General features: G+C 30.7%; 1 protein-coding gene across 2 annotated transcripts; it reads right to left on the bottom strand.

The window, feature by feature from the left end:
- On the bottom strand, positions 1-8,897 carry LOC110994836 (monocarboxylate transporter 2). 2 transcript variants are annotated; one of them, XM_022261710.2, is made up of 8 exons: positions 8,798-8,897; positions 4,526-4,673; positions 3,972-4,242; positions 3,519-3,721; positions 3,120-3,366; positions 2,107-2,273; positions 1,332-1,497; positions 1-559 (listed from the first exon to the last, which is right to left on the bottom strand). In XM_022261710.2, exons 2-8 carry the CDS (start codon positions 4,628-4,630, stop codon positions 216-218), a joined length of 1,503 nt encoding a protein of 500 aa, XP_022117402.2. In that variant the 5' UTR covers positions 4,631-4,673; positions 8,798-8,897; the 3' UTR covers positions 1-215. The 2 variants fall into 2 exon arrangements, with proteins under 2 accessions (XP_022117402.2, XP_022117404.2); XM_022261712.2 differs by having other exon boundaries at positions 8,825-8,885.
- Between the last annotated feature and the right edge of the window lie 2,423 nt (positions 8,898-11,320).

An 11,320-nucleotide genomic window follows, 5' to 3' on the forward strand; every position in this document is an offset into this window, starting at 1 on the left:
TAACAATTAACAATAATTTATTAGTATCTAGAGGTAATTGGTACAATACTTAAATTATAGTCTCTCTTCGCATAAAAAATTGTCAGTCTCCATATAAATGCTCACTTGTTCACGTAGGACAAAATATCACAGCCACAGTGTTTTATGGAATTATCTCTATCAGATTATGCAAAATCTTGGCTATAATAATATCACAAGTTCGTGAGCCTCAGACCTTACGTCATTTCGGTCTCGTCTACTTTCTCTTTCTTCTTTTGATAGTACTCATGCAACATATCAGGTATCCACATTATTAAAAATAGTATCATTATTGAGTTTTGCGCACTGATACAGGCGATATAATCTTCTGTAAAGTCTCGAACCCATCCCAGGAAATATCCAATAGGTGGCGTTAGCAATCCCATACTCAACATCCCTAGACCTACAGCTGAAGCAACTTGCTCCACCTGGCATTGTTCAGAAATTGTTATATTTCTGGCCACAATTACCATACTCCGTCCGATACCATACATTGAGGATAATACCAGTATAACATATATATCCGTTTGGTACGCCAGAACTGGAAAAAAATAATCGAATAATGATTAGATTGCGTAATCGCAAATGTAGCAATAGTTTACCTTGAAATATTATCTAGTTTAAAAGGGAAATTATATTTTCAGGTTTTATAAGTGCCTATTCATTGTGGTCATAGTGTGAAGTATAAGAATATTTAATTTTTTATTTAATTTTTACGGGTTTAGTTTCTTTACTAACTGTATGGTATGACGCTATTAAGTCATTATTTTCGTATACCACGTGATAGGTCTAAATTATAAACTTTTCTGTAGAATTTATTTTGCGTTATTTATTTTATCTTTTTAAAGAAAAATACAAAATAACGTTACACCGCCTGTATCGCAAAATATCATATAAATCAATTTTTTTTATATATATACCGCCGAAAACTAGAGCCAATATCATTTTTTAAATTCTTTTTTTATCTTAATATCATGACATGATCAGGTGTTTGGTTGTAAGTTAAAGATATCGTTCGGCCTTTCCTTGAAAATATTTGTCATATAATCGATCTTTATCTAAACATTACCGTCATTTAAAAAAGATAAATAGTTATTGGTTTAGATAACCGATTATTCATAAGTTTTAAGTTATTTATTGAGATTTTCTCTAAATCAGACAACCATAATTATTTTACACTGAATCAAATATTCTGAATCAAAATAATAACTTCATCAAGTTACTATGTCGCAGTGGCACCACTACGATTTATTAATCTGTGAGAAGCAGAGAGAGAAAGATAGAGCTTAAAATAGTACGTCTAATTTACTTACTCTGTCGCACAATAAATATCCAAATACAGGTTATAATCAATGTCATTCGAGCTGAAATGTTAAATTTAGCCTGAAGCTGCGGTATAGAAAGTCTTCCAATAATATCTGCGAACGCTACGGCCGACATACAATTGGCTGTTTCTTGTTTATTCATACCTGCTGCATTCTGTAATATTGGTAAATTCAGTGAAGTGAAATGGAAAACAAAAGACGATTGCACGTTTCTTTTGTTTGTGGTTGTTAATGGTAATTACAGTCAAATTTTCAATCTCAAAATTTGACAAATCATTCACACCATTCAAATTATTACAGGGAGTAATAGACCTCTAAGCCAAGTCGAAATAGAATCGAGAAACTTCCATAACAGTTATTTAAGCAATTACTTAAACATTTAAGATAAGAGTTATAGATATGAGAACCTAAATATGTTTGAATACATTAAAGCAGTCTATAAAATAAATAATTGTACCGCTCTTTAATTATAATTAAACGGCCAATCCATACAACGACATCTTTCCTTCAAAGAACTCGAATGTAGCTGCTTTTAATTTCTAAATATATCATTTCTACAGCTTTTAATAGGATATTAATTACTGTAAGTGTTATCTATACAACTATTTTGAATGAACGGTTAGATATTAATACATTGTAGATTTTATTAACTCACAATTCCAAATTATGAACAGTACTATAACTGAAACTGACTGAAATAACTCTATTGGGCTTGGTTTTCAATGTAAAATTATATGACCTTTAATATACTATAATAACATACCTGTAAGAATAATGGATACAACATGCTGAAGTTTTGCAATGAAATAGATGTTAAAGCGGTTCCAATAATAACGTTCAGGAAACGTGGATTTTTCAAAAGAGATATATCAAATAATTCATAGATTTTTCTGAAACCGCTTTTCGTGTTCTGTGGGCTTTTACTGGTTCCTGCAATTTAATATTCCGTCAAAGATTATTTCGATTTCGACAATAAAAGGAAACTAAAACATTTTTCTTAACTTTTTAAAACAATTATCTGATCTGATCAAACGTGTATATTAAACGCATTTGATTAAAAAGTTAAAGCTCAAAGTTAAAGTAAAAAATAATTTATTCATAAACGTAACACATCGTACACTTATGAACGTCAAAAAAAAGAAATACATATTATATGCTCGGAACGGAAGAGAAGAACTGGCAAATAAACTCTCCACCACTCTTTTACGCCAAGGTTTTTTGCTTTTTTTTGTATTACACAACGTTTGTAAGGGAGCTGCAACCATTACACCATATTCCACATGACAGCTTTATTAATAAATAATAAAAATTTAAATTAAAAACAAAGATTTGTCTGAGACTATCAAAGATCCTCTATTAGCAGGAGGCATGGTGAAATAGGAGCACTTACATTCTCGTGGGAACAACACGCAAATACATAGTCGAAATAACTAACACCATTGTTTACACGAATTCTAGTCACCACAAGTAGCACCGCGAGTATGACGCATTTTAGGGAGAGAGACAACCCGACGCATGGACGCCGCAACATTTACAAATAACGATATAACGAGTAGGCTATAGAAACATAAGACAAATCGTAGACGTGATTTTTGTCATAGCTCTCTAGTCCTTTATTTTTTTATAGAACAGGGGGCAAACGGGCAGGAGGCTCACCTGATGTTAAGTGATACCGCCGCCCATGGACACTCTCAATGCCAGAGGGCTCGCGAGTACATAAATAAAAAGGCACTAATAGCTCTTTGAGAATTGAGATTACATTAAACGGCTACTTACCATTAAGCTGGCCATTTGATTTACTATCTCCTAATGATTTTAAATCCTTTTGACTATAAAAATCAGGGACTAGCTTATGTTTGCCGTCACCATTCAAAATGGGCGAAGTAGCGCGTCGCGCTATATCATATACTTCGTCGTTCTTCTTGCTTTCCTCCAATAAATGAACCTTTTCATCAACCACTACCTCCTCTTCAATCTTTTTCATATGCCATTCTACCGGTTGAATTAGTAACGTACCACAAATCTATAAATAATATAGACTATTAATTATACGGTCAACGCTTGGATGCGCTTGACTTAATTGTCTAACAAAATGCCATCAGTTATGTCTCCTTATGTATGTGAATACAGTCAAACACTTCATCAGGAGCCAGTGAAACATGCTATGATAATCACCCCATGTAAGCTCATTGCCGAGAGCAGCAAACATGCACCTCTAAATCCGTAGCTTTCCAATAGATATCGGACTACATGAGGCATCACAGTCTGACCAATCCCCGTTCCGGTCATGGCGATGCCAACTGCAATACTCTTTTTCAATCTAAAGTAACTATTTATAGCTACGAAGGACGCATTTTGTATGAAACCCAATCCAGCGCCTGTAAAATAAATATTATTTTAATCAATTAGGAACATATACTCGCTTATAACTTTTGATGTTAATCTCAAAATGCTTAGAAATTGTATGCATTTAAGGCATAATGCTCTATCAAATACGTATCCTGTATCCTAGTTTTTAAGTTTAACATTTATGAAGTATATGAGGTCTTGTTTTTAGGTGATTTCTTGCTTCTTAACCAAAACTATATTTATATGAGACGGTTGCAACATGTACGAACAAAAACTTACCCAAAAGTATCCCATAAGTGATAACAAGGTGAATAATATTAGTAGAAAATCCACTTAAGAAAATTCCAACAGTGCAAATCATAGATCCAGTAACACATACGAATCTGGGTGAAGTTAGCTTAACTAGAACTCCGGCGAATGGTCCACTACAATTACTTACACATAACATAGTATTCATTACTATAGCAGCCCCAGCTGTCCTATGTCCCATTGCCTCTAATGCATCCCCATACAACAAACTGAATAGGGACAACATAGACTGGTTGAAAATCTAAAATGGATAATGATATGACTAGTAAACCTTCAGAACAATGACACATGTTCATTAAATTGCAGAGAAAATGGAAATAATGTCAATTTTATTCTTACACAAAACTTTAGTTAGGTAAAGAAAAACAGGGCGAAGCCATATTTTGATAGGGAACGCATGTAAATCGTAAAAGATAATTCGTGTCTTCTGTCAGTCTGTCTAAGTTCGGTAAAATAAAAGCCGCCGATAAGGGAATTAAAATTTTTAATAAATTAGCACAAACAATTTATTATAAACTACTTACATTTGAAAGACCAGTACCAAGTAATATCATCCAGCCCCAGCCCCCATCAGGTGGCACTAATGTTACTCTCTTCTCAGTTCTCAAGGACACTAGGGAGTTTTTCATTTTAATTACTTTTTAAATAAACATTAATTATATTCTTGGTATTCTGAAACAAAAATTTTAATTTAGGCTTGTATTCCTAATCCTATGACAAGTGATATATTCATTTTAAATGTTTAGAACTTCAAAAATAATGGTTTTGCTACTTTGCTTCCGAAACTTGATACAAATATGATCGACGTTCTAGAATACGGAATATTAGGTGTTTTAATTAAGGACACTTTTGAGTGTCTTATTATTGTTATTTAAAAATAACATAAACATAACATGACATAAGTACTATAAAACATATTAATACTAATGATATATAACTATTAAATTAATAAGTGTAGACATAATCTAAAACCTAGAATTCAAAAGATAGGGGTAATTTAATGATGAAAATTAAGACCATGACATAACAATATAATGTTATACGTAATAAAATTATCTTATTAATAAAGTGGGTAAGCTCAGTAGGTATATATATATTTAATATATCAATTAATCTAATATAAAATCAAGATTTAAAAGCATAAAAATACAACCAAAGAAACAACCATTTTTCACATACAATGATACTCGTCAATTAAGTTATCACGTTTTCAATTTGAAAAATCACATGGAAACCATCACGAATATTTACGTAATCTGTAAATGAGTTTTACTTTTAACTTAATTACAAGCAGTCAAAATATAATGATTGCAAATATATATACATTCTATAATTTTTTCTTCCATTTAAATCATAGTTATGATAACACTGACATTATAAAAAACAAGTGTTATTGTAATAATAATATGCTGTTTACGATTGTCCATCCATCAAAAATGACTGATTGTGTATTGAAAACTGCAGTACAATTCCACTGAATGTATTTTTCTTACTCAAGTATAATAAATCGGTACTAGTGTATAGTGTACACATTAGGGGGATAAAATGGAAAAATAAAATTTAATTTGATTGTTAGTTGTATTTGGGGAGTAAAGAGAGTGCTTCGGAAACCGAAATGGCAGGGAGAGGATCTCGACATAATTATATCAGGAAAAGGACATGATCATCGCCAATTTTTTTTTGTAACAGCGCTATTTGAATACTCGGACTTCCGCAATGGACAACATAGACTTGCTCAAGCAATTATTCAATCGCATTTATGACACATTTGACCAGCCAACCGAATGGTTAAGATATATATGTCATTAAAAAAATCAAACACAGCACTACACGCAATACTCGTCGAGCGAGTTTGCTTATCTTGCCGAAGCCGCGTAAAAAATTAATTAAAGAAGTATAATTAGAGTGAAATTCTAAAATTCGTAATATTATCGCGTTTAACCAATTCACAAGTAAGAATGAGCCTAGAAGACTAAAATCAGCTGATAGTAACGTGAATCTCGTTCGTACATATTAAGTTTCTCATATAAAAACATAATTTTTTTTGTTAAGAATAACTTTATTTCTCATAAGAATTGCATTTTTAGTAATGAGAAATAAGGTTCTTTAAACATTACAACTTAAGATCTAATTTTTTATAATCTTGAAAAGGAATATTGCTTTGAAATGCGACAACAATCTCACAAACAGACTTATGAGCGACGTGCCAAAGTTATTTTTGACTATCATAAATAACATAATAAGAAATAAGTGTGACGAATTGTTAGTGATCAGATACCTGAACAAAACTTAAAAGCAACCGTGCAAACCGCCGATGACCGTGTTCGTCAAGGCTGTATATTTTCTCCGTTGCTATTCAATGTATATTCCGAAGCAACTGTATCGGAAATCATTGATCAGAGAACATAGCAAAGGTTAACAGAAAGATCATCAACAACATTCGACACTGTTTCAATGGCCTCATCAATGAACGATGTCCAAATGCTTGTTCCAAGACTTCATGAAACTAGCGTAAGAGCTTGAAAATCTAAGGCTTAGTTTAGCTGAAAATCCATTAAAACAAGTGCAGCAATACAGATATTTGGGAAATTGGGTTACAGACCAGTCAAATCCTGGTTAGGAAATTAGGATTCGAATTGAAATTGCATGAAGATCTTTCAACAAAATAACGAACGTTTTGTGCTGTCGTCACTCGACCATTCAACTCTGAGTCCAAGTTCTCCTTTTTTACAATTGGCTAATTGTTATGAACGGCTATGAAGAGGCATATGACAGGTGGTGTTTTCACCGCATACTTTCTTTAAGCTAGATCCAGAAGTTGTTTAACGAGAAAGTTTTTATTTGGCTTGGAATGTCGTAAAACTTATGAAGAAAATCAAACAACGGAAAGTTAATTACCTAGGCATGCTTCACGAAACCGACGGCCAACCTTCAAGAATAGAGAAGCTCCAAAATTTATAAAACTCTGAAATGATGATTCGCTTCACTGTGAATGAAAACTTTTATAGTCAAGTGATAAATAAATTAATAATTTTAATTGGAAATTTCAAAGTATTACACGCATGGTTTTATTTTATATGCCCCTAACCGTTTTTATCTCGAATTGGTAAGATTATCATTTATCTTGAATATTACACGTTCGTATCCAGCTTATCAACCTATATAATTCCACTATAAAAATACTAAGTAAAGTGGCTGTCAAATATTGTTTTGTCACGTTTATTTATTTGCTAAGACACACTACTATTCAATTAGCGTTTGAATAACAATATTAAATTTCAAGAAAAAACGAATACCTTGATTTTATCATCAATTGCACGCATGTATTATTTGGCACAGTTGAAATCATTAAAAAAGTACATACAGTATTTGAAATACGCTAAATATTACTCCTTTTTCATTAATTAATATGAAAGAAAGATTAAATGAATATACCTGAGTCACTGAGGCGATAAGTACAGCTACCGTTTAACCGGGAAACAAGATGATGCAACGCGGACCATATAATAATAATTGTATGACGTATCTAATTTGTTATATTTTAGTAACTTTAGAGATAATTTTTATTTTTACATGCGTCACTAAAGTTTATCATGTCTATATTATGATATTTTTGTTGATATTTTTTAATTTTATTGGGTACATGAGTACAACCAACTTCGTGTTATTATAAAAAATACAGATATGATACGCAGCTACGTCGAGTCGAATAATATAGACATTGGATAACTAAAAAAAAATCTTTAGTATAAATATTGTTGTTAACCAACAACTGCATACTAAAGATCTATTGATAACTTTAGGTACAGCATGAAATAATGTATGGACAAATTTATGTACGGAAGTCGAAGAAGTAAATTTCTTCAAATTTTGTGATGCCTGCACTTCTATCTATTGTTTATAGTTGTCCGTCTTGGCGATTGTAATTTTTCGTTATAAAAATAGTAGTTACAGGCTATTTAAATGCCATAAATACATTTATTTATCATCCCACAAAATATCCTTGAACTTACTTTGCCTTAATGCGATACCGAGAGTCCAAAGGTAAAATTAAAACAACCGTTCTTAAGCATCAGGAATCCTCAACAAATTCATTATCATATCCCCATATAATAAATATCAATCACATTATTTTTTATACGGTACAGGGTAAATTAATTCGAATTAATTGCACATGGGTCAGTCATATTCTTTCCTCTTGTGCGTCCTTTAAACTAGTTTAGTTAGTTTAATATAATTTGATAGATAGCCTTGATTTTTATCGATATAGATAAACCAGTGACCCGATTAGTACAGATTTATTCTTTTAATGAGAAAGGAGTTATCTAGGTATTTTAGGTAATGCGCATTGTAATAACTTATTTTAGACCGACGAGATTAATAAAAGATTCTCTCGAACTCGAACTCTTGCTTGTTGTTATTTAAAAAAATATTATTTACGAATATTATACTACTATATACACGTGTGATTTTGGTAATCGATTAAATGTGATAGTTTCATTGATTTCAGATGCAACATGTTTTGAGTTAGATAATATCAAAATCTGATTATACTGTGACAGAAAACAATCAATATTTAATGATTGCCTAAATTGCGTTGTCCCCCAAACAGAAATGCCCGACATACTTACTAACATATATTTTTGCGTTTTTTTTTTATTAAAATAGAATAACAGAGACGACATGTAGGGAAATATACACAAGCCGTTGTCGTAACAAAACCATACACGGAAGTCGATCAATAAATGCAATCCATGAACACGATAAATAAAACATGATTAACATCAACATCTTACCAACTTTTAATAATGTAAAATTATCACCTTACACGTACACTAATACACTTTGTTTAAGGCAACCGGCTGATGCGAAATTCAAAGCATCAATGAGTTATTGACACCGTATCGCAACAATTCGTAACATTATCTATGACACATGTCATGAAAATTGTACGTCATGGATTTATCGTGATTTTTAGTAATTACCGGCGAGGATGTTCCATGAGTCGGTGAGTAGACTGTTGAGCTTAACAAGGGTATAAACTCGTTTGAATTGGATTTGATAAATTACTATTTGTAAGAAAATTATGCGAGAAAAAGTTACTTATAAAGTTCTTTTTTGGATAATATTTATAAAATCCTTTTTTCATAATGTAAACAAGCAATAACCACAATGAAAATTATTACTTTTTATTACCATAATCATAACTACATAGATTTTTGTTAAATATTTTGTTCAAATCTTAATATTTTGGCATATTTTAATTACATATTTAACAAAAATTGTAGAATATGTCAATGTACAGTTTAATTAAGTTTATTTTTTAGTGAAATTGTTTTTATACTTTTAGTATACGTCAATATTAATGTAACAGTATGCGATACTTTGAGATTTCCGTGTTACGGTACTCTACACTTGCATTTTTATGTGTATATTGAAAAAACCAAAGGTATTTTTTATTGTTATTGTAATATGAAATATAATTGCTTACATTACTTGATACAATTTCTAGCAGCATTTTGTAGCTAGATACAAAATCAAAAAACTTTCGGGTAGCGTGAAAGGTGTATGAGCCTTATAAAAATATATGTTCAAACATTTTGTTCATAGTTCCCTTAAACTGTTCTTTCTGACAGTGTTCAAAGGGGTCTGACGTCATTTCACGGAATTGTCATCTGGGTTCTTTACTCTTGGTAATTGGTTTTATACACAATTAATCACTATGTACATACATGGAAATTAATTGTGAGGTGATTCCCTCCCATATACTAAAACTAATAACTAAAAGTATTGTCTTTTATTAACATAACTTTTACACATTTAAAGAAAACATTTTATTAACGGATTGAAGTTATGTACTATTTAAACTTATAAAAAACTTTAAAATTATGTTCAAATAATTATAAGTATACAATAATACATAACTTCAATGCGTTAATAAAGTGTTTTCCTTAATACCTAATAACCTAACCTTTTCCTGTAAGAAAAGGAACTAATTTCGTTTACTTAATAGATTTTAAATTATTTTCACCATGCCATGCCGCGTTTAAATATATTCCGGTATGACCAATTTTTGCACTTATATAAACTATTCAATAGTGCTATGCATTTAATTTTGTTATTTTATTTAATTGTTAAATTGTAATAAGAAGAAATTGGCAATACTGTATGAAATAGTTTTTTGAACCTTAATAGCCGGCTACGTACTTGCGAGCCTTCTGGAAATGTGAGTGTCCATGGGCGGCAGTACAACCTAACATCAGATGAGCCTCCTACCGGTTTACACCCAGTTACATATCATATTTGACATCAAAAAGTTACTGTTAAACATCAAAACCTGATTTAGGTAATACAATAATGAACGTAATTAAAAATAATTAACTGGTTCTAAAACACCAAAATAAATAATAGACATATTATACTTACGAGTTCGCAATGTTAAAATTTTCCCACTAAAACTTAGCGTACTGATATATGATTGTTAACAGAAGTGCACAAAATTCATGATCAAGGTCAAACATCGAAATCTAAAATCTATATTTGAAACACTGGCATAATATTTTGCAATAACATTTTTATTTTTTAGACCATAAAATTGATAATCATATATAACAGTAATAAAAAAAATCCAATTTAAATTGATGGAATTGTAAATTCTATATTAATAATTAAAACATCGGTTTATGTGAAATGCGTTATAATTGATAAATTATGTTTCTAAAATAAATAGAATTTTCTAAAAATTCTATTTATTTTAGAAGAAGATTATCATTTGATAATCTTTTAGGCAATTCAAATATTTACGTAGTATCAAGATAAAATTTTTGCAGGCAAAAAGGTCGAGCCATAATAATCGATAGTAATTGAGCGATACGTTTCATTGATGTATTGCATTTTAATGGATAATTAGAAATTCGCTTATCAGTTTAATCAATAAAGAAAATTGAATTTCAGCAAACAGCATTTCCTTTTTGTCTTGTTATTTTTAACTTTTTAAATATATTTTTATATCACTTTTGTGTTGTAAAGTTTGTACAAATAAACAAAATTGTCGATTTTTTTAAATGTATTAAAAATAGTTCCTACATGTAAGTATGCCGTGTAAAAATACGATTTACAGTTTTTCTCCTCGCAATAATGCAAATGCGTACGAACCATTTACGCTTCCAACACGCAATATTTAAATTTGTTATGTATCTTTAAACACATGTGTACAAGGTTTTTATAACGTAGTTTTGATTGTTAAAATTTGGATATGCAATTATACAAATATCAGAACACTTTGACCTATAGAGAGTAGAAGACACTGTATTGATTAG

This window comes from Pieris rapae, chromosome 1 (genome assembly GCF_905147795.1).
Source record: "Pieris rapae chromosome 1, ilPieRapa1.1, whole genome shotgun sequence".
NCBI lineage: Eukaryota > Metazoa > Arthropoda > Insecta > Lepidoptera > Pieridae > Pieris > Pieris rapae.

What these genes read in the sequence shown, in the direction of transcription:
- LOC110994836 (XM_022261710.2), bottom strand. Translation starts at nt 4,630, where the DNA reads ATGAAAAACTCCCTAGTGTCCTTGAGAACTGAGAAGAGAGTAACATTA. An exon ending in CGGCAATGAGCTTACATGGG is followed by an intron (nt 3,367 to 3,518) that starts GTGATTATCATA and finishes TATTATTTATAG; the next exon opens with ATTTGTGGTACGTTACTAAT. An exon ending in ATCAAATGGCCAGCTTAATG is followed by an intron (nt 2,274 to 3,119) that starts GTAAGTAGCCGT and finishes ATTAAATTGCAG; the next exon opens with GAACCAGTAAAAGCCCACAG.